At 39.7% G+C, this 23,657-nt stretch overlaps 1 protein-coding gene across 1 annotated transcript in view; it reads left to right on the forward strand.

Annotated features, from left to right (window-relative positions):
* Positions 1-1,034: 1,034 nt before the first annotated feature.
* Positions 1,035-23,657, forward strand: part of col15a1b (collagen, type XV, alpha 1b) — a 59,908-nt gene continuing 37,285 nt past the window's right edge. The window contains exons 1-2 of the mRNA XM_008278845.1: positions 1,035-1,132; positions 1,369-1,433. Coding sequence (XP_008277067.1) covers positions 1,122-1,132; positions 1,369-1,433 — 76 coding nt within the window. The 5' untranslated portion in view covers positions 1,035-1,121. The remainder of the gene's footprint in view (positions 1,133-1,368; positions 1,434-23,657) is intronic.

Below are 23,657 nucleotides of genomic sequence, written 5' to 3' on the forward strand. Positions count from 1 at the left end.
TCCTCAAAATAGCGACGGGGAAATTGTTCTGGTGGAACATTTGCGCACAGGGAGGCGAGCACTGTCATTAAAATTATTAATCAACCCGCCAGAAAATAGCAGGGCTGCCTTATTGAACAGTCCAAACCTTTATCAAAACTGAAAGTTCCAGCGTGGTAGGTTGCTGCCAGGAGATGGTTGTTGTTTTCCAATGCGATTTCTTTCAGATAGCAGAAAGGGAGGAGAAAGTCGCACGAATTGCACGGCCTACAGCAGACCACTGTTGTTAATGAAGCTGGATGATTACAGGGTGGCTGCATGGACCTATGTGATGTAGAGGGGGTGGGAGATGGGAAGGTCTGTAGGGGACCATCAGCTAATCTTTGCCCCAGGGACCACTTGACAGGTAGCTACAGCCATGCTATTTGTATTCATTATTTCATCTATTCATTAAGAAGCATTTTGGTATGTCTTAATTTTAGGATAATATTATTGGAAGATACCATAAAGTAAAACTGTAAAATTGGAAAAAGCGATAAAAGAAGATGAATTATCATCAAAAATTGGAATCAAATGGGTTTGAAAATCAGAAGGCCTTTATTTAGTGGATCTACAGACATTTAAAAATGCACTAATTCACACCAGACCTGAATGTTTTATGCCATTTTTTTTAGATATGGTTCTTCCACCCTCCTTTGTTGGTGTCATTATTCTTTGCATAAGCAATCCTGACAGTTCAGATGATGAAGACTGAATAATAGATAGCACAGTTCAACTCTAAATGATCGCCCAGAACAAGCGTCATGTTATCATTAATGGAAGGAAATTGTCTCAAGTAGCAGTTTAGGAGAGAGGGTCCACTGAGTGAGTCAGGGGGGAGTTTTTTTTTTCCTTCAAGGGAGTCAAATTTCCCAACTCCGTGGGTCCTGAGAGTCGCTCAGCTCCGAACTGAGAGATTCTTTGTGCAGAGAGAGAGAGAGGAGAGAGAAGAGAGAGAGAGAGAGAGAGAGAGAGAGCAGCAGTGTGGCTTCAGGTCTGCACAGTGAGGCAGAAGGACCACGGAGTTTGCCGGAGTTTCATCACACACACACGTACTTGGAGTTTCCTTCTAAAGCTGGATTTTTATTTACGTACTCGCTAAAATGTTTCAAGGGTAAGACACACCTTTTTATATGCATTGCTTAAACTTGTCCTGTGTGAAAAGTGGTATTAAACTGACTTTAGCAAACATCTTCATGAAGCTCTTCAGCTGCACCTCAGAGCAGACCTTTCTTTTCAGCTTGAAGTTATCGCTGCAGTTTAAGTTATTTTAACTAAATGATCAGGACTTCCATCACCCTTTTTAAGTCTACCTTTAACTTCCCTCCTGTGACTGGTGTGTCCCCTCAGGTGGTCTCTCGCCCTGCATCTCGCCCTGCTGTGCTGGCTGGCTGCTGCCCTGCAGGTTATAGAAGGTAAGATGCATTCTGCTGCGATTCTGTCTCTGCATCGTACAGATCCTTAAGTGGGAAAAAAGGGAAGGCTATGACCCAAAACAGTGAACCGTGGCCTTCACTCATGGCGGTGATTTGTTCCCACTTGAATGATGGCTGTGAAAGGCAAATATTTTTTTTTCTGCAGAGCATCACATATCAAGATTAAATATAAAGCCTGAATTGTTGCAGATGTACGTCATGTGGGTGCTTCTGCAAAGTACACAGTACAAAGTTCACAGTTTCTGCCATTTAAGATGCTTCAATTTTATCATAGGACAGGCCCGAAAATGGTTTAAATGCATCCACGTATGTGACGGATGAGGGGACACTTCATGGTTCTGTCTGCAGTTCAGCAGGACGAGCTTTCCAAATGCATTTTAACACCAACAATCTGTCGCTAACATTCATGTGTGTCTAAAGTTGATCTATTTAAAAATAAACTTTTACAATCTGGCATTTCCGCCGCTTTTTACATACGTATAATTGCTGGATTGTATGTAAGCGCTGAGGTAAACTGCTTAAAGGCAGAGAACATGCAACGAATCAATGACACAATGTGTATAGAGCTGCAGTAGGAGTTATCTCCTGGTATTTTTATTTGTTTTTTTTAAATGATCCTCTTTACAAGTGTAAGAAATGGATTTGTCTGTACTGCTTTCCACATAACTAGGTTATCACCTATAGAGTGTAAGCCACAGTTTCTTCTAATTCAGGGACATTTTATTCATCTTTATGAGGGTTTTAACAGCTTTAATCACCATTGGTTAAATTTACATCCAAAGTTAGAACAAGTTCCATTTTTTTTAAATAATACCAAAAGTAAAAAAGGAAACTAGTGCACATCTCCATTCACTAATGTTTTGTGAATATATTATGTGTTGATTCTGCAGCCAAACTGTATAGAAACATTGCTTCAACACTTAAAAGAAAAGTCACGCTTCTCATATGAGAAAACCTACTTGGCAATAAAACAGATCGTGATTATTATTCTGATTAAGATTCTAAATGTGCATAAGATTTACTAGCTTTCTGCTTCAATTGCACTTCAAACATCATATTTTACTTTTATCGAATGACTTTTCCGCACTTTTAACACACAAATTGATGTGCACTAAAACAACTGAGTGGAAATTCACCTTTTACAACCAACATATCTGCTGTGTAGTCGTTGTTATCAAGGCTGATGACCAAGTGGAAGACATGGACACATCCATACACATCAATCTCACATGTTTTTGAGTTCCCAAAAAAAATAAAATCCAGCTAACCACTTTTCTATCCCCCCTCCACCAACCTGTAGCACATTAAATTTAAATTGGTGGAGTTTAAAACTTTAAAAAGATATTAGCGGTTACAGAATTTCCTCAAAATTGCCTATTAACAGCCTTTAACGACGACAAAAGAGCCTCGTCTCAAATCCATTCCAGCTTCACAGAGCCATTACAAGACCCACAACACAGCTCCGCCTCCTTCCCATTTCCATTTTCACACCTCCGCCTGCTGTTGTGGTTTTCATTCAGGGACTTCCCGCTGTGAGGCTCTTCTTATACGACCCTGCGGGACAGTGATAGTTTGTTTGTTTGGCAATACATCGGGCTTCCTCTGCCCTCTTCATCTGAAGTGTGTGCGTACGATGAGGTGGCTGGAAGTGGCAGACAAGTCAAACGCTGCACCAGGGTGAGAAGTGAAGTGTGTACTTTGTATGGTAATGGGTTTCCTCTGCACTGCGCTGGCTGTTAGTGTGTTTGAGATGTTTGGGCCGGGAGGAGGGTTCACACTGAGCTTTGAAGTGGGATGTTGGGAACACACTTGAATCTGTGCCAGTTTAATGCCAGCATGAGGAGACGATTTTTGACAATGGATGGCGGAAATGATCTTTGAACAATTCGTTTCATCCTAACTGAGTTGTTGATTGTTCACACACTTGACACAGATCGTGACATTGTGGAAGGTATAACGGTTAAGATGTTGTGACTTGGAATGTACTCCTGAGCAGATCAATTAAACCTCAAACTGCTGAAGGGAAAATGCAACACCTTAGAAATTGTTCCCACATTTGGAGCACTTAATGGAGACAGCAGTGTTTTCGTTGGTTCAGTTTACAGAGTGACATGTTTTACTCAGTCCAGAATCTTATAAAATGCTGTATTTGATGTGTTTGCTAAATTTTCCTCTAGTAAAGTAGGTGGCACAATACCAGGAGGCGCTCACTATGCAAGTTGCAAAGAGTTCCACAAATTACACAAGGGCCCTGCGTCACTCTTACGTTAAAGCGGGAGTCAGTGTTTACAACTCAGATAAGAACCTGAAGTGGAACTGTTCTACTCGTCACACAAAGAGAAAGCGATTAACCCTGTTCAGGACTCTTGGTGTCTTTTGGACCCCAGGCCAATTGGTTTAGGTGACAGGTATTGTTTTTTTATTTATGAAGATTCTTTTTTTTAAAAAAATATAAAAATAGGGACATTTGTCATGCATTTGGAACCAAAAATACATCAACTTATCAGAAAATGTATTTAACATCGTATAAAAGTCTGGAATAAATACCAACAAATATTTTGCACGTATTCTTTCTTGGGGTCCAATGACGACGTATGGCAAAGTGAAAGTCCTGAATGGGGTTAAGTAAATGCATGTTCTCTAACGTGAGCTGAGCAGTGCATCTCTTGGTCTGTCTGTGTCTTGTCATCTTGCATCCACAAATTGACACACACAAGGCCACACCACAAGCAAATCATTTCCTACACCAAGGATTGGGTTAACTAGTTCTTGAGCTGGTCCTGACCTCCCGGGCCCCTGAGCAGAATTCTGCAAAGAGGCCCTCCTTCATGACCCGTGAACCATGTAAACCGTTTGCCACAGAGTCATACCTGACACACCAGTGCTCTACTTACAATTCTTCCCTCTTTAAACACTTTGCTCCATCGGTTGACTGAAGAATAACGAGATGCACACCAATCAGCCGCAACGTTGAAACTAGTGACAAAACAAACAATGTTCTGCTGGGAAACCTTGGATCCTGGCATTTTAGATCATAATGCTAATTCATGGTTTCTGCACAACCAATGTGAATTTGTAGTGATTACTGAGCTGAAAGTTGCATCACTCCACATTTTGAAAATGGAAAAACAAAAGGGGTTCCTGTGGATGTTTCTCAAAGACTTACGAAAGCTGATTTTTTTACAGGATATATTAGTTTGTTATAGATTGTGCTGTAACACAGTGTCAGTTATTGTTGAGTTGTGCCAAGCATAGTGGACGGATAGAGCACTGGATATCTGGAGAATTTGAAATTTCCCACTGTGTTTGGGTAGCGTGGATGAAAAACATATAAGCACCTGCAAAATCCAGCAGCAGGAACTATAACTACAAATCTTTTAATGAAGAATTATAAAGCCTTGCTTCATAACAACATAACATTTAAGCAACATTTCCTAACACATGCACAGTCGCTACACTTGCACTTTTGAGCTGCACATGAACATTCACAGAGGGGTCAGACATGGATCTTCATGTACTTGGGTAGATGGCGAAATTTACATTACACTTGAGGACACATGCATGCTTAAATGATCTGGCCTTTGCTTCGACACAAACTAGCCACCTAAACATTGGTGCAGACCAAGCTCACACCTCCATGGCTCACCACAATGCCAGTGTCCTCCTCCACACCTTCAAAAAATTCTCAGGAATGGCTCAGAGAACATAAGAGTCCATGTGTTGTCCTGGCCTCCAAACCCTCTAGATACCAATCTGACTGAGAGATGCACCGTAGCAAACTAGATCCACGGAGGTCCCACAACGCAACCTACACGACATAATGGATTTGATACCAGCATCCTCAGAGGTCACACTTCCTTGGCCTGACAGGTCAGAGCTGTTTTGGTGACACAGTTGGGACCGACACAGTATCAGTCAAATGAAGTTTACCAGTGAGTGTTTATCTGGTGTGAAACCTCCACTTGGCACAACAGCTGCTTTTAGCTCTAGGGACTGTCAGACTACAGCCACACCAAACCAGACAAGCATCTTTTTTCTCTTTTGGTTCCATCCATCCTAATAACTCAGCTTTTTTGACAGCGTTTTGTAAGCAGTCTCCACACTTAGGAAACCTTACTTTGGCTGCAATAAGTGCAGGCTGAGATGTTTGATGGATATAGATTTAGCATTTACAGCAGATTAATCTCAGTTTCATGAGTGCATCATTATAAGCGTCTACATTTCTAGACATCTCGGTGTTTTCCACGCTTCCAGCTTCGCAACCCCCCCGACCCTCCCTCCTCAAAAGAACCACTCTGAACTCAAGAAACCTTCACTTTCCATTTACCGTTGGTTGAGTAGCTCTGAAAGGATTCCATGTTTAGCCAATATAAATGATTGTGAGGTGAGCCCAGTAGGAGTCTGTTTTTGACGAATTTCCTCTGTACAGTAAAGCCAAGTCGCATTATTGTACTGTTGACAATTTCAGTCTTGGTGCCTTTGAAATCCTCAATTACAGCCATATGTTAGCGGCAATGTTTTTTCTCCAGGCAAATACACTTTTTTGTTTTTTTTTTTCCACTTATTCACATTCAGTTGCCTCCCTATATTTAACAGTTGTACCTATGAGATTTTCAAACGCTTCCACTCCTGACCTTATTTGGTCTCTGATGTTATGGGAAGAAAACTCCCACCTTGTGCCCTTTAGTGTTTTATGACTCTGAAACCTGGCAAGCTAACATGTGATCGAGCCGTATGAAAGAGCCTGTACCTAAATGTCTTCAGTATATTAGCGGACTGAACGCCCTCGCTGCAGCGGCGTCCTGTCTGGAATGTGCTCATTCAGCCAGAGTGACTTTGATTCGAACACAGTTGGGCACAATGGGCCAACTGTAAAAGGTGTCATTGCTGTATGTGTGTATAACGGTCAGCTCTATGGGATTTTAATGGAGGGGGGGGGAAAAAACCCTCAATGGAAACAAGAAATAAGAATGGGTGTTTCTTTTGGGGTCTTTTGACTTTCCGTTGAACATGGTCGTTCTTTCATATTTTCCATGATGTGATGCTCAAACCGGATGATGTAGTTCTAGGGTTTAGAGGAAAACAGTGTGTGCTTTGGTTCAAAATGAGGAGAGCAAAAGAAGCTGTTGCAGAAAATGAAATGAAGAGGAAATCAAAAAACCTCTATTAGATTGACCTGAAAACCCAGATTTACAGCTCTTACTGTAAACGTCTTTAGAAAGCAAACACTGAAATGCCACTGGTTGTCTGTTGATGTTTGGGCGCCCTGTCTCCATGGCTTCTGGCTGAAACTATGAGTCACTATCAATGTGAATTTGTCCTATCTCATCCAGCTATGCTTTGGGACATGAAGCATACAAAGAAAGTCTTTTATCAGCTCTGAAAATTTGATACTCTGTGTAAATGTAAAGCGATTTAACGCTCTGTGCAAATCATGCTTATTAGTTATGAGACATAAATACATACCTTTATTGCCTGACCTACAAAAGGATATATAGAATATTTTGTTAGGGCAAAAACGGAATTAAAAGCAAATAGACGGTCTTTGTTTCCCAGATATGACCAATGCCTTGACCTGCTTTCTCATAACCAAGAAGACAACATATGACAAATCAGATCAGATGTTCAGGAGTCAGTGATGCTATGCTCGCCTTTATTATCACTTAATCTGCCTTTTTTTTCTTGAACTATCACATAATAGTAAAATACACTGACCACATTTTCCTAAAGCCTCACATCTTCAGATTTTATGTTTTGTCCAACCAGCATCCTGCATCCTTAAGCTCTACAAAGAGGAGCTCTGATGGCTTCGCTATGCTGTGCAGGAACTTTGCCGACATTGTTTGGGTCCACCTGCTTGTCTTTTTAGAGGGAAGGGTCACTGCAAATCTATACAAAGTTGTTCTGAGTGACCATCTTTATCTTAAATCAAAGCATTTCTGCCTGATAGGTGGGGATACAGGAAAGTAATGCCCCAAACTGCGAGGCACAAGGGGTCACTGAACGAGTATTTTAACCCAAGTGAGCATCTCTGGGAGGTTTTGGAGTGAAAATAATCAAAAATAACAGCTCATTACAGAACAGGAGTCAAACTAATCAGTGAGATTTTTTGACACCAATTACTGACTTTCAAAAGGTACATAACTGGTACATAAAATAGGTGAACCTGGAAAACCCTGTCACTACTGACTTATTTACAAATGCATCATAACCCTTTTATAACACAAGCAGCCGTTCATTGAGCTCTTTCCAGCTGCTTTTCCTGCTACATAGATTGAGACACAACCCCAACTTTGAGGCTCACATCAATTGGACTGCAATAGAAACACACAAGGAGAAGTGATAAGCAAGAATATAACTATTCACATGCTGACTGCAGCCTTGCACTGGGGCAGATAGGGTTAAAAGAGAAATGATGGGAGCAGAGCACCATGTGCAGTGTGATTCTACTTCTTGCCACATTTTGTCAACAAAAAAAACGAGGACTCTGCCTTTGTAAAACCATTCCCTGTAAAATGTGGATCATAGATTGATGCTAAGAGATCTTTTCTGGGTTTTATTGAACCGAGCTGTCCACAAAACTGCTTCATAAACAGCGTCCTGAACATCACAGAAATACCATCAAGCGTCTGAATCCTCTGCAGCTTTCTTTAATGCTCGTTTGACTCCATGTGACAAACTGCTCGTCCGACACACAACGTCACATTCATTCTTCCACTTCTGCTAAAGCTCCGAGTTTAAAGGGAAATCTTCAAAGTGCACAGTTCTGCTGCTGTGTGTGTATGTGTTTGTGCTCAGGTTGCATATTTGAGTCTGTGGCTGCAGAAATTATGCCCATTTCTGCTGTTTGCAGTCGAAGAGGGTTACATAAACACACACACATGCTCCCTTTAAGGACAAATCTGCATGGCAACACTCTGAATCGCAAGCAAAACAAATGTAAACTATCTTCATGGTGCTGTGAGCTGTCCTCTGAGTGGAATTCTGGGCAAGAATATGGCATTTTCTCAATCCATGTGTAATCCAGCTGGAGAATCAGCTGGAAAAACGAGTTAATTTAGTTTTAGTATAAATTGCTCTTTGTAGTTAAAATATGCTGAACAGGCAGTTTTATCAGAATTTCCTGTTTAACACTGAAGGTAACATTTAAGGTTGATTTTATAAAACAGTTTCCCGTCTTCTTCAAAAAGAAACGCCTTTCCTCTGCACATCAGTCTCTCCACAGATGCTGTGTTGTGACGCCCAACGCCACTGCTGACTGTTTATTGTTTACCTTTGGATTAGACTTGTCAGCTCAGATACTTCTCCTTCACTTAGCCTCTGCCATTCCCTGAGGCAGTGTCGGTGTGCTGCTGAGTATCAGCTCTTTAGTCTCTGTTTTGGTTGTCAGCACTCCTAATGACTTAGTGAGTTTTCTCATCAGACATGAAAAATGGGCTGTAAGAAAGATGTGTACAGATGAACATCTATGTGAAGTGAAGGCTGGAGCAATCTGATTATTTCATAAAACCCAGAAAACAAAGTGAGGAAAGTAGTCTCTATACATTTCTTTTGGATTTTATGCCAGGTTTGATGAAAAGTATGAAGCTGTGTTGTCACAAAGTTCCATAAAATGTCACTGCCTGTATATTTATCCAACATTTTGAAGCCTATTAAGCTTTTTACGCATATCTGAATATTCGTGATACTTTTATTTCATTCCACACTAAATTAATACAGATTTTTTTTTCTCCAATCAGCTACAGTATATGCACTTGTACAAACTGACAATAATATGGATAAAAACATGGCTTTTTAAAATAAATTTGGTTCAGTTTGTCTTTTGTAACTTTGTGCCAACGTCTTTATCCAAAATGATCTTAACTTTAGTGATGGAGGCTTTCATCACAAGCACACAGATTTGATTTAAAAGTTGGACAAACTGGTGCGTTGTCTGTGCCACTTTTCTTCCAGATAGATTTCTAATATGCTTTTGAATGACACAGCCAACTTTAACTGTGGCTTCACCGCCAATATTACATGAACAACAAGCAGATAAATCCACATATGAGCTGTACATACATGCTTCCATTCCTACTATAATACAAGTTGCTTTGAAATGTTGCATTCAACCTCATACTGAACACAGAAAAAAACTGTTCAGCTTCAGTGGTTGTTTCTGAAATGCCCACTGTAACTTTGCATTTTTTGAACGATATAGCAGCTAGTTGCAGACTGGTCGGTTGTACTGTGTCAGTCATTATGTTGGAGCTATAGAGTAGCCGGCTGTCGGAGTTTAAAGCCTTCTCACCCTGAGCACAGCGGACTGACATTGCACAGGACTTCTGGAGAATTCAGAACTCCCTACACTGTTTGGGCATGTCGATGGATATTCAAATCAAAACACCTCCAAAGTCCTGCAGCGTCTTCTTTAACTACAACTCTTTCAATGATGAATCATAAAGGAGTGGATGACGGAGAATCTCATCGCACAGCCGTTCCTCAAAATGCAAACTTCAGAAATGCACTGTCACAAATTTTAGGCTGCACACAGACATCTGCAGACGTATCGGCTTCACAGAGGGGTTGATGACTAATTTTACACCACAGGGACCCTTGTCGACACATGAATGTCGAAATCATGAATTGTGCTTTATTGTTTCAGACAGTATATTGCAACATCCAGCTCAAAAACAATAATCAACACCAGATGACAATGCATGAAGCCTCAAAGGAAACAGAAGTTAAAAAAACTATTGTCAGGTTTAAACCTGCAGTGCAGAACTTTTGGCAGTAAGATTAATCCCGCTAACACCGTGATGTTCACTTATGATATAGATCTTGCTGTCAAGTGCTTTCTTATTTAGATTTAATCCTTTCTCTAAATGCCAAGTTTCTTTTTTATCTGGATCATCAGAAACCTTTCTTAAAGACTTTCTTGGGTTTTCTGCCACAGGCTCTTCAGCTCTGGCAAACCAACCATTGCTAGTTAATGCATAACCTTGCCAGGACAGGAGTGGCACCACAGAAAAGCAGATTAAAAACTCTGACATGCTGTGAAATACTGAGAGATTTATTGAAACCAACTGGCTTCATGATCATTCTGGGAACTTGTTTGGTAAGGGCTTTAATATAATGGACATTTATTTATATGTAAAAGCCCCATAGCCAGCTTTAGGAAAGATAAAATAGCTGAGAACAGAAACAAGCAATAAGAGACTCATTTACAGAAGCCTTGAATTCAGACTGGGACTCTGAGCGTTGGTTTACTGAAGTCCTCCTAGGATCTAAAACCCATTTAAGAGAGCTGAGATTTCTGTAAAAACCTGTTTGCAGATTATTGAGGGAAGTTTGTCTGGAATGGTTTTAGAAAAAAAGTGCACAAATGGCTCTAGTGGAGAGAAATGGGAAGCTACTCTGGTGCAATGCTGCTGACAGATAGAGATGCAAATCAGTGTAGCTGCGTTTTCTTGTAAGGACACATAAGCTGCAAAGGCTCACAAGAGTCTCTTCTCACAGGTTTCCACCTCTCTGCTGCTCTTTTAAAAGTCCTTGCGGTGCCTGGATGACTTTTCTTGGTTAAATAAAATTATGGAAATGCTTTCTCCTCCCATGAATAGAGAAGCTGTTCGATTAATGTCCTTTTAAAATGGGGGAATCCACATTTTTGTTACATAAACTAAGCTTTCAGAGCCTACACAATATGTAAATGGCATAATTGCTTTTCTATTCTTCTCTGAACATGTTTAAAGAAGCTGGAGTTACTGCTGTTGACTACACCTGCACACATCTCTGCCGACAGAAGAAGAACAGAGAGCGGAAAACATCACACTGCACTGCATGACACTCCCACAGCTCTGAACAATAGTGATTTTTGTGGTGCACAGTCAGTGGGTGCATGTCAATAGATGGTACTCTGCCAGAGGGACTGTGGAGCAAACATGAGATAATATTTTCCTGTCGCATTTCTCTGAAGGTTGTCTTTCATTCCATAGAGTTCGCAGCCAAAAAAAAAAAAAAAGCCACTTTCTGCAGGATCATATGTGCAAAAGAATTCCCTTTTACTGTGCCTCGCTTGTGTTTCATTGACATTCGTGTCGGAGGAGGAGATGAGCCCTTGCGAGAAGCTCTGAGAACAACAGTTGCAGCTGAGCAAACACCCCGACGCTGACAACACATGCTGAGAATCTCACATTGAGCGTCCTTTGACTCATACATGCATAAGCAGGACATGTAAATACTTTGGACATTGTATGTAATTACAATACTTGCAGCAGTTTTTAATAATTTCAACAATATCAGCATCTAAAAATGTTATTCATGATGATCGCAGATGCACAATGAGCCTTTTGGAACTCAGGGTGTGATTATCGGTGTCGTTTTTTTGTCGACCTCTTTGTCTAAACCCTAACTGCCCCATTTATCTCAGCATTCGTCTCTGAGCTGCACTCCGATGAACTCTTTGTTTCTCTTTTTTTTTTCGGTCCGTCTTTGTGCGATTGTGTTTTCCGGAGGTGAATTCAGGGTGAGAGGATGGCAGGGGGTGTTTAGTGGGCAGGATGATGGGGCAACGGCCGCAGACGCTTGATGTAATGGAAACTGTCCCTCTGCAGATGTCCACGTCTGACCTCCTAACAACTCCAAACAATGCATTCCTCTATCTGGGTAATGTTGTAGGCCTTAACAGTGTGCTATTGAGTGGACTGTGTGTGTGTGTGTGTGTGTAATGGCCGTGCATGTGTGTGTTCGAAGTCAGAAGTTCATCTGTCACATTAGGCGAGTCAATCGGTCGTCTTAATAACCTGTGACTCCACGGACAGCCTGTAAACCATTAAACCGTTCAGTTTCCTTCTCGCAGTGTGCAAGCAGCAATTTCATGGCACTTACCATAAGACTACTGTATCTTCATTTTATAGCTAAAATGTAAAACGGCTGTCGTGTTTTACATTGGACACGTGTGTATACAGTGTCTATAAAAAGTGTTCACACCCCTTGGAAGTTTTTTTATTCCTTTGCAACACTGAATCATGGCCAATGTAATTTTTTTTTTACTACAATTAATCAAACAGAGTCTTTCATGTCAACATGAAAACACATTTCTACAATTTCTACAGTGTCAAAAAAATCAAAATCTAAAATGTTAAATAAGTGATTGCGTAAGTATTCACCCCCATTAAAGTGACCCATCTAATTCAACATGGATGGAGACAATTGGAGGTAGAAGTCACACAGTTAGTAAATTGGAGGTCATCTGAGTGCTGTGAATGTATCTCAAGTGATGCTAGTATAAAGACACCTGCAGGACTAGAAGGTCCAGTTACTGGTGAATCACTACTCCTGGCCGTAACTGCACCATGAAGACAAAACAACACTTCAAGCAACTCTGTAAAAAGTTATTTAAAAAGCATAAGTTAGGGGATGAATACAAGAAACTTTCCAACTCACTACATATCCCTTTGAGTACAGTTAAACCCACCATTAAGAAATGGAACAAATATGGCACATATGTAAATCTGCCTGGAGCATCTCCAATAAACCCTCTATAGCTGCCCAACACCAAATTAAAGACAGACACGGCTAGCAGCTAGCTAGTGGAGCATTTGGTAGCTAAAGAGACAGATAGTTCTGATTGGAACTGGAGAACAAAACAGAGACAGTAGAGCTTTGATGACTCCATATTTCTATGTCTGTGAGAATGCAAGAGTCTGCTAGGGTCCCCATGATGTACATTTTTGTATCTCCTCTTTGCTGATCCCTCTGTATGCGGCCTTAAATTTGTGTCCAGGTATTGACTATACTACACAAACTAACCACCAACTAACCATGGACACATAGTTGTTATTAATATATTACTTTCTTGTCCAATTGGAGTCCACAAGACGGACTCCATTCCATACATGTCCAATAGATTGACGTCTACGTGTTGTGCACATGTGCACTACAGCTGTTGTAGTGCAGTCCCCATGCAGAGACACATTTTGGACGTATGAATGTAAGTGGACATCGTTAGAAGACTCTCACATACTTGATGAAATGATGACACTGATCTCATGCAAACCCTTGCGAAACACTGGTCCTCAGAGTTTTGTTAAACAAATTAGTTCTTCATTTGTGGAGACATGTGGAGGTAATGGAAAGGGCTATGAATACAAAATCAACTTTTTTAAGCTGATATGGCAAACAAATTACCAAACCAGTCCCTATTACACATCCAGTAAATGATCATATAATCCCATTTTGGAATTCTAGGCACCCATCAAATGCCCTGTGTTGTTGTTTCTTTTGAAATGTCTGTCTCTTTAGCGTTACAAATTTGCCATTTATTCGATCTGATTTGCTTTAAACAAATGTCTGCTGTCACCAGAATGCAACAAGTACAGTTTTAAATCTTAGTAACTGATTTATATGTTCAGTTATAACATGTTGCTGTGTCTGTAAATATGTCAGCGAAAGCCTGCGAACCCTTCGAGTTTAGAGGTCACACACAGAAACAAACCTTGAGTTTCCAGGGTTTCTTGCTAAAGGGCACTTGGGCAGGGTGGTTAGTTTCCAACACAAGGCCCTTTAGCCTCTGAGTTTGCTGGTTAAAGCACTCAGTGTGTCCACGCTGTAAGATTCAGATCACTTAAACACGGAGGGAACCTTTTAAGATTCTGAAAGTTAAATAAACTACATCTGGCCTGGACCACATTCCAAATTTGTCTAGTCAGCTGTGTCTCTGTTATTTTATCCTCATGACTTGTGTAATGTAATTGGCTGGATTTGTGCCAGAGTCTTTATCCAAAATTATCTTAACTTTAGCGATGGAGGCTTTCATCACAGGCACACAGATTTGATTTAAAAGTTGGACAAACTGGTGCGTTGTCTATGCCACTTTTCTTCCAGATAGATTCCTGATATGCTTTTGAATGACACAGCCAACTTTAGCTGTGGCTTCACCGCCAGTATTACATGAACAACAAGCAGACAAATCCACACATGAGCTGTACATACAGGGTTTCTGTAGTACTTATCTATGTCAGTAAGCTCAGGTCTTGTTTTAAATTAGTTTCCTGATAAGATCAAGCCGACACAGAGTACAGCAAGATTTGTCACTCAGCACAATGCAATCGAGACTCTCCTGACTCGTGGCTCTGTTCGTGGGTGGTGCTCAAATACAAGAAAAAGGTACTGCTGAAATCAAACTTTGGCGCTGTACCTTCTTTGCCTTTGGTTGATTTTTTAAGTCTGAGCTCACAGGTCAGTTGTTTGGGTTAATCCCAGCCTGAGGTCAGACTTTTCTTCAGATAACCTCTCTGACTCCCAATTTTCTCCCGTTTTCTTTTCTCCTGCTTTTATCTTTCCTGTTCTCTTTTCTTATCCTCTGTTCTAAAGACGCCATCTGTCTGATTCTTTCCTCCTCTTCTGTCCTTCCCCCTCTTTTCCCACACTGAAGATGAAACACTCCAAAAGATTTTAATCGGTGCACTTTAACCTTTTCCACTCTGGAGGTCCATGTACTGTGACCAGGTTATATCTGAAACGTAACTTGCTGCCATTTTTTTTTTATATATATAGGTTGCTAAGTTTATCAAGGTCATGAAGAGACAACCTGGTGTTCCTTTAAATGGATGCATCACTGTTAGTCTTTCCTTTCCCAGGTTCCAGTCTTACTGTGGCCTGGTGAAGGGGACAAACAGACATTTCCCCAAGTCTCTTTTATCCATAGAACCTATCTGATTTTTTGGATGTTTATTCAGGTAGTAAATTCAGGTATTCAGGTAGAAATTTCAAAATATACCAGGGTTGAAGGGGTTAATTTGATATATATGAGGGCCACTATTACAATTCTGCAAGACGTATTCACAAAATCCATTCAACCTCTTTATTTGCCCAATAGCCATTATTAATATCTCACACTTGTCCTGTCAAGTGCCCAAGCTAGAGTTTAACCATTGCTCAAAGAGCCAACTTCTGGTCCATTTTTAAAAAACGTTCCAATATAAGCAACCCACCTCTTGGCCAAGGTCTTGGAAATGACAGTTGCTGAGCAGATCATAAATGTCAGTTGGCATTTTGATGGATTGTAGTCAGGTTTTAGGGAAGGTAGTGGCACTGACTGCTTAAAGATATTCTTTTACAGGCCAACTGCGCCCAGACATTTAGTTTATTGCTTTTCAGTCCTACTGTAGCTTTTGGTACAGCTTTAATTGAACCTCGTAAACAGTGGGCTGGAGTCCCATCTCTCCAATAGGAAATTCTCTGTGGCCAAATGTACATTGACGACTCGAGTTTACTCACGGAGCGCCTCAAGACTTTGGTTCTTCATTATATTCTGTATTGATAAATCTGTAGGTCCATTTTTGTGCAGATTAACTCCCAGTTCTATTTCTCTATTGACTCCAAAAAGCCAAACACATTTGGCCAAATTACAATCCTGTTTTGCAAATATTCAAAACAAGTCTTCTCAAAACATTCTGCAGATGAGTCAGATGCTGTTGTAGTAGATCCAGATGCTTCTTTTAAACCTCCACTTAGGTTCTCTGTTAAGATAAATCAGATCCTTTCTATTTGCAAAGAGCTTTAAACTTCCATCCATACTTTCATTACATGCAGGTCACATGACTGTAACTTGCTGACCCACAACACTGCAGATTTCTCTTGAGGCAAGCTTGGAATTGAGCCCTGATCATATCTTTAACAAGCTCATATAACCTCCCTCATGATTATTCCACCATGTCTCTTAAAAAATGAGGGTTTGATGCAACTAAACTGCATTCTCAGTTATGTTTTGAGGAAAATCTGTTGAATAATTTTGGTTTATGACATGATAAATAAGCTTCTAATGTTTATTTTATTGCTTTACTGTCGCTCCTTTCCACCAACAAACCAGAAACATGGAGGAGAAGCTTCAAACATGCTGTGAAATGGTATATTATATGGCTCTATACATAAATAGGTGCATTTTACCCAAAACTATGATCTTGTTCTGAACCTAACAACACAGTTTTTTTTTTGTGCCCAAACTTGACCAAACAGCAAGTGAAAACCAAAAGCGTCTATAATAATGGTTTTACACCCGATTCCAAACTAATGATTCCACGAGGTCTTTGTGCCTTATTTACAATAGAATAGAATAGAATAGAATAGAATAGAATAGAACTTTATTGATCCCTTCGGTGTAAAACCTCAGGGAAGTTGTTAAAGGGAAATTTAGACTCAAAGTGTTTCCTATCACATCAGGGTCTTAGCTTTAGGGAAAAAATATGTTTCTTTCAAAACATAAAAGTTTCATTTTGTCAGTATTAAATTTTTCGGAGGCAGGGTTGCATTATTCCTGCATTTGTCTGTTATATTTGTCTAATGTTATGCAGTAACGGTTTAAGTTCTTTTTGCTTTTGGGCCATTGTAAAGCAGGTATTTGTTCTGAAAGATGCTACATAAATACATTATTGCTGATAAAAAATGATGGATAACGATGATGATTAACACCGCTCCAACCCATATTCCAGCCACCGCTACCCCTGTCTGCTGTGTTTTGGCTTCAACAGTCTGTCCTTTGAACTCGTTCAGGAGACAGATTTTAACCCATTCCCAGGCCACGCTGCCCCTTTTGCCTGCAGGTAGTCCCCTCTTTGTGTTCACTGAGCTGAAGGTTCAAAGTGTGCGAGAATGCGTGCGCGTTTTACCGTTTGCGTCTACACGCGTGCACGTCCAAACATCATCTCTCACATTCCAGACATTCTTAGTCTCCCACCTGCCGTCCGGGACACAAAGCGAGAGTCGATCAGAGGGACAGACACCGTCTCACTCATGCAATCGCCGCTGAACCTTAAACTGTTCGCAGGAGCACAGCTAGAAAGTGTTGCTGCCCCTCAGTGATGTAGTTGTAAATTACACATCGGGTCAAGTGAGATCTCCAGATTCCAGATTCTGCTACACAAACTAGAGCAAATTAACATCAGATAACAGATGATTTACTCTCCAGTATACAACTTGGTGGCAATTTGTGCCATTAATGTGACTTTAATAATGATTTAAATCAGCTTGAGGGAGTGAGAAAACTGTATTTCTTTTTCTAAATTTGTTTGGAGGCATCCTTGTGCCATAGGGAGAGTGTACAGGGAGAGATAAGACTGAGTTACTGAGTTGCAATGTTAAAACTTGTTTTTCATCCCTGACATCAGCATGTATCTGTGTCATCATTCTGGAGACACGCACATTTAAGGTTGTTGCTTTGGAGAGGAATTTTAATGAAAATAAGTGCTATAAATCACAAATATGAAAATGCTTGGTCACTTTTTTTTGGTTAGTTTTCCTTCTTTTATCTTGATTATCACCATTAACAGCTCACAGTCAGATTCGCTGCACCTCCCTGAAGCAGTCTGACTTAATTCAGTGCAAGGTTCCTTCTTGGACTTCAATAATCACATTATTGATGCTTATCTGTGGCTCTGTCAGCTACCAATAAGCTGATAAGATCTTACGCTGGATAAGGACTCATTATTCACGGTGACAATGTGAGCTTTTAGTGCAGCCTTTTCGTGGCCGCTCGTTCGTAAATGTGTTGAAAACAGCCCAGAAATATGAAATGAAAACACGTCGTAGGAGGAGCGGAAGAGGAGGGAGGGAAGGAGGGGAGGTGCATGGGGAAGAAAAAGAAGAAAAAAAAACAGCTTTGCAACACAGGCTTCATTGAATGCTGGGCTGGTGGCGACAGTGTGCATGTGTTTGAGCGTCTGAAAATGTGTATGTGTGGTATAGCGTTACCTGAGAACAGGTCCTCTCTGTTGACCTCTGCGGCCCGCCCACCCAGCTGTCTGCCTCAGGGTTGGTTAAGAGGGTGTGTCACTCAAAAGTACTGGGATGTAGTCACATATACCAACATACACATGCATGTAAACAAAAGAAACATAACACACTGACTGGAGCAGAGAAGTTTGTGCTTTGTCTGACACACAGACCTGGTTAAAAATGTCAGAAGATAAGTGTGCATACGTTGTTTGCTCATCAGAAAAGTAGAAGAAAATGAAGTCATTTCATTAAAACACTGTTAGAATCCGTAGTCCCTCCAGTAAATGAGTTCTTGTGTTATTCTGGCACAAAACCACTGGTCAGTGAGCCAAAACCTCTTTCGCTCTAATTGGCAAAGTCCTTGTACATTCAAACACATGAAACCGCAAACAGAACGAGCAGCACAACAATCCAAGAATTTTTCTGTGTATATTCTTGATTTACCATTTAGAGTAAAAAAACAGAAGCAAAATTTTCAGTGTTATCCATCATTTAAGAGACTTTTAACTCAGGTAACTTCTTTGCTTTCTCGATCTGTAACACCATAATCCCCATTATGGTACATTAAAGGTGTTACAGTGATCCAGGGTGGTGGGAGGTAATCATTCTATTACATCTGATAGTTGTTGATTTATAATGACAATAATTTCATTAAGGATTAACCCCACGTGTGTAATCCTATTTATTTTCCTCTAAGGAGTGATGACATATCAAACCCTAACCTCTATTTCTCTAATTCTCAGTGACTATTAGAGGGGATCTGCTGCATCATCTCAGCCAAACATACCTCGATCCACCACAGGTTTTATGATTTGGTCAATTCTTCCATGTGGTTTTTGTGTTTTCCTGCTTTTCCCCACAAGGTGGCGGTAGAGTGTTTTGAACCATCCTACTGCTGATTTTTATGGTCATGTGTGATTGTGTTGACTTTATTGTGTTGCTTTGATGTGGATATTACAAATAGGCTGACATGCTGATGTATAATTTTAATTTATATGGCATTTTTATATTAATAGGTACACAAATGTATAATGATTTTTAATGACTAAATGAGGACCCATCTTAGTTTTTAAGTGACTTCTTTTGGTATCAGAAACTTCAAGAGAATATTTACTGCTTTAGAAATAATCTGCCTTGACACATAGCTCCATAAGGACACATGCCTCCTGATCTTGTGATTCCCCGTCTGTGTCTTGCGGTCGCTTAAATGGTTGTTTTTGGGGATAAATTCACAGCATCCCCCATGGGATTGGCTGTGACAGTAAACCAATTAGAGTATATTGTTGGGGCGGTTGCTAGGTAGAGCGGGAAGTGAGAGAGAGGTGAAGGGTGAAGGGGTGACTCTTCCTGGAATCCAGAGGCCCTAAACGGGGTCACCATGTATAGAGAAAAAAAAAAGGAGGTCTGAAAATACTCATAAGAATGTGGGAGCCGCTGCACATGAAAGAGTCCATTTTCTTTTTGTTACTTGTTGACGCCGTGACGCCTGTAGGGAAGTCAGGTTGGGGATCGCCTACATCCTTATTGTCTGAATGCAACCCGTCGCCCTCGCAAGGTAACAGTTTAGTGACGCCTACATTCTAAAAAGTGATTCAAGGAACGTTTTCTCATCACTTTATTCAATGCATGGGGCAAAATAAAAAATACCAAATTTTTTTTTTACTGATTTAGATAAACCTCTAAAATTGCAAAAAAAAATTTGATGAGTTGTGTTGACATATTAATGTTAGTAATTGAATCAACTTAATATTGTGTCTAATTTGTTTGTGCGTTAGTTGTTTTAAAACTAAATTTAAGTTGAGGTAACTTAATGAAATAGGCTTGATAAATAATTTTGTTACAACCTTGAGTTTAGGGTTTCAAATCTCCTCCATTTTCTTTAATTATAGAAGAAAAAATAATTCACCTAACTTGATGTGGTTTGTTGATTGAACACAATTTCATTAGAAGTTATCACAACTGTCTAACAAGTACAATGCTTTAACAGTTTTTTATTGCACTACTGCTTTTACAAACCCTTAGAGACATCAGATTAGATTTATACCAACAACACTGACATTGAACCTTTATTTATTTCAACAGATACTTTTAAATATATAAAACTGCAGCAATTAGATTAAGAATTTTAGCCAATAGAGGTTGATAACACATGCTTCTGTAAAAAAAAAAAAAAAAAAAGTTGTAGAAAACTGTGTTTTAGAAGCCTTACAGAACAATTGTACGAAAATGTTTTATTCAAATTCTAAAACGAGGGTTTATGGCCGGTTTATTTTTGCTTTAGATTAATACTGACAGTTTGTGATCAAAAATGATTAAAGCTGCACAAATCAGAACTTTAATATTAAAAATTGATCAAATAAATATAATATGAAGGGTGTCACTCATGGTAATGATCCCACAGAAATGATAAAACTTTAAGTTTGTCAAGGGTGATATAATACACTGTTAAAACATATATTTTAACATTTAAAATCAATAACTTTTTTGTGCAATATCCTGTTATTGTACAGATTTTTCCTGTTTTGTTAAATTACAAACAATAACCAGTAAAATCACAGAAAAACATACACATGAAGAATCACCTCATTTTTAAACAGTAATTCATTTGTCAGCGATCTGTATTTTTACAAATAGTAAATAATTTTTTTACATTCCATAGCCATATACTACACTGTTTTACTGGATTGAAATCAGCTGAAAAAATGATTATTTCACATACATTTGCTGGTATTGTCACTGTTTTCATAGTTTATGAATATTACATTATTATACCTTTTTATTACCTATTTTTTCTGCCCCCTCTTGCTGCCAGATTTTCACAGTTTTTGTGTCTATGGGACAACAACACCAATTAATACTGCATTAAAGACACGTCCTGTTGTTGATACGACCTGTATAATTGCTAACCACCAGTCAGAACATCTCAGCTTAACAGGGTTAGAGTTGGATGGGCGGTTAGTGGGGGGTCAGGGGGGCTATGATTATACACTCCATACCTCTGATGTGGTGTATGTGTGCTCCTGTGTTGGCAGAATATTCCAGGTTTCATTGCGGTGATGCGTCAGTGTTGCCCTTGTGCCTCTGTTAACCCATCCTCACCCCATCCCAACTCTACACCCCCTCATCCCTGACTAATCAAGCTTCTCCCCTGGGGTGGGGGGGTTCCTCCTTTGCCCTCTCTTTAAATCCTAAACCCATCATCTGCTCCATTAGAGACCACCCCGCCCATTTGATCCCACAACTATTCATGCATCACAGCAGAGTGGCTCTCAGGGTTAATCTTATCAACACCGTACCTGCAACTACCAACACCAGGTAAGGCAGCTATCAGAAGGAATCACTGGAAATAAGAGTAAGAACTGGAAGTGCAACACATAAAAAAGTATCCTCAAATGCCTAACTATGTAGTCTGCACTGGTAGTATCCTGGCAAGAACAACTAGCATCACAAAAACATTGTATAGTAGTTTTTCTCAAAGAATTTTGTGTCATGATGGATCTTTTTGCTGCCGTCAGCCAATCAGATCTCCAAACAACCCAACAGCCAACTCACTTGTAGTGTTTGAAAAGACAACTCAGTAATATTTGATTGGCTGTCGTGTATCATTTTAATCAGTTAAATTATTTATCATCACATGTGGTGGATGGACCCAGTGGCCAATTTAAACAGAATTTGGGTAAAATTTGAATTCGTGCTCCTCAGTTCTTGTTCATCTGCTATCATGACAGGGCCAACATGACAACAAACTCTTTGACTGTCCAGATATTAGCATTTATGGATACGTTGAGACAGGAGAACATACACTTGCAGTGCCTATGTGGTTTGAAATATTCAGGTTTTGCTTACTGCTGAATGTAAAAACAGACAAGAGAAGGTAAATCACAGTAAACATGTTGCTCTGAGCTCCGCCTGTGCAAACTCCTCCAGTACAGAATGGTTCTAATTTGACTTGAAGTGGGCTTGTAATGAGCAGCAGGAGTGATTCTGGCCCATCTGGATGAGGAAAACATCTGAATACACTCGCTTGTTAATGTTCTATAACATTAATGTTGCTTGGCATAATGCTTTAAGTCACATGAATGTAAATGCTGTGATTACGTCTGTCTTTTTAGCTCTTGTTTGGTCTCCACCAGCACCTGAGAAAAAACATCTGGCTCTTTTGCTTTTGAAATGTTTTTTTCTTTCTTTTTCTTTTACCAGCTAGCTGCCAGCCAACTTTCTAATCAGAGCTTGTTTGGTGGATACAACTGATTTGATTGGAAAAATACTAACATTTATACTAAAGGTATGAGCCACAAAACTAAAACCCTGTTTGTGTTAGATCACTTTCACCTATGGCTGAGCGTTTCCTCCTTGAAACTGCAGTGTGGCAATGACAGTCTCAACAACACAGATTCAGGTTTTTAGGATTTCATATGTAACAAACCTAAAGAACCAATCCCATCAACCTGCAGGGTGGGACTTTCTGTATGGTTCTTCAGAATCAGGTCAAACATGTGAGTTAGTACAACATTACAACTTGCCATTGTGTAGTGCAGACTCATAAGTGAGCTGGTGTGCTTGAGCAGCAGCAAGTGGAGTTTGTAATCATAACCTACCTCCACTGTCTACAGGCATTTTACAGAGGACATTTTGATTTGAATAGGGTTTAAATAATTCACTAAATGATGGGGGGATTCTACTCAGCTGCTTTGTTTTCCAGGTATTAGCATGCTGGTGTTGTTCACTGGGATGCCTGAATAAAACAGAACCATTTTTTCCCCCCATTATTACTGCGCTACCACCTCTGCTTTAAAAAAAGTCTAAATGTCTGGTGTGGAAAAAGCTCTATTGTTTGCTTCAGCTGAATTCTGGCTTGAAAAGCTGAGATTTATGTAACTCCCAGAAATGCCTTTTTGTCTGACCCTGAGGGATTATGGGTTTAACTGAAATTCAAGGTTTCAATTAAAATGTAGCCAAATATTAACTGACAATCAAGGCAGAAAGGGCGAAAAGAAAATGTGAGTTAATTTTGTTTTCATGCACTGTTATGCAAAATATCACAAGTTGGTTCACCAAGACAATGAGATAAGATATTTAAAATTATTTCAAGATATATAGATATAAGGTAAACTTACATATATATAGATAGATGGATAACAGCTGCAGCCCTATCATCCATGGAATATTTGTATTATATTTTTTGACATTTTGTATTTCCATTTAAAAGAAAAATAAACCCAAATGATAGAAAATATGAATGCTTCTCATTCTACTTGCCTTTCTCTTATTATGTACATTACATGAGCAGGAAGTGCTGATGTCACCATCCATCTCCTTACACCTATAGATCCATGCACTGGTTCTTTCTTGTAATTGATCCAAATTCCATTTTAACCCTTAAAGACATTTATCTTAAAGTACAACAGGATGGAAGACTCATATTTCAGGCATCTTGCCACCGTAGTTTTC

The sequence above is a fragment of the Stegastes partitus genome, unplaced genomic scaffold (assembly GCF_000690725.1).
Source record: "Stegastes partitus isolate 25-593 unplaced genomic scaffold, Stegastes_partitus-1.0.2 Scaffold134, whole genome shotgun sequence".
Taxonomy (NCBI): Eukaryota; Metazoa; Chordata; class Actinopteri; family Pomacentridae; genus Stegastes; species Stegastes partitus.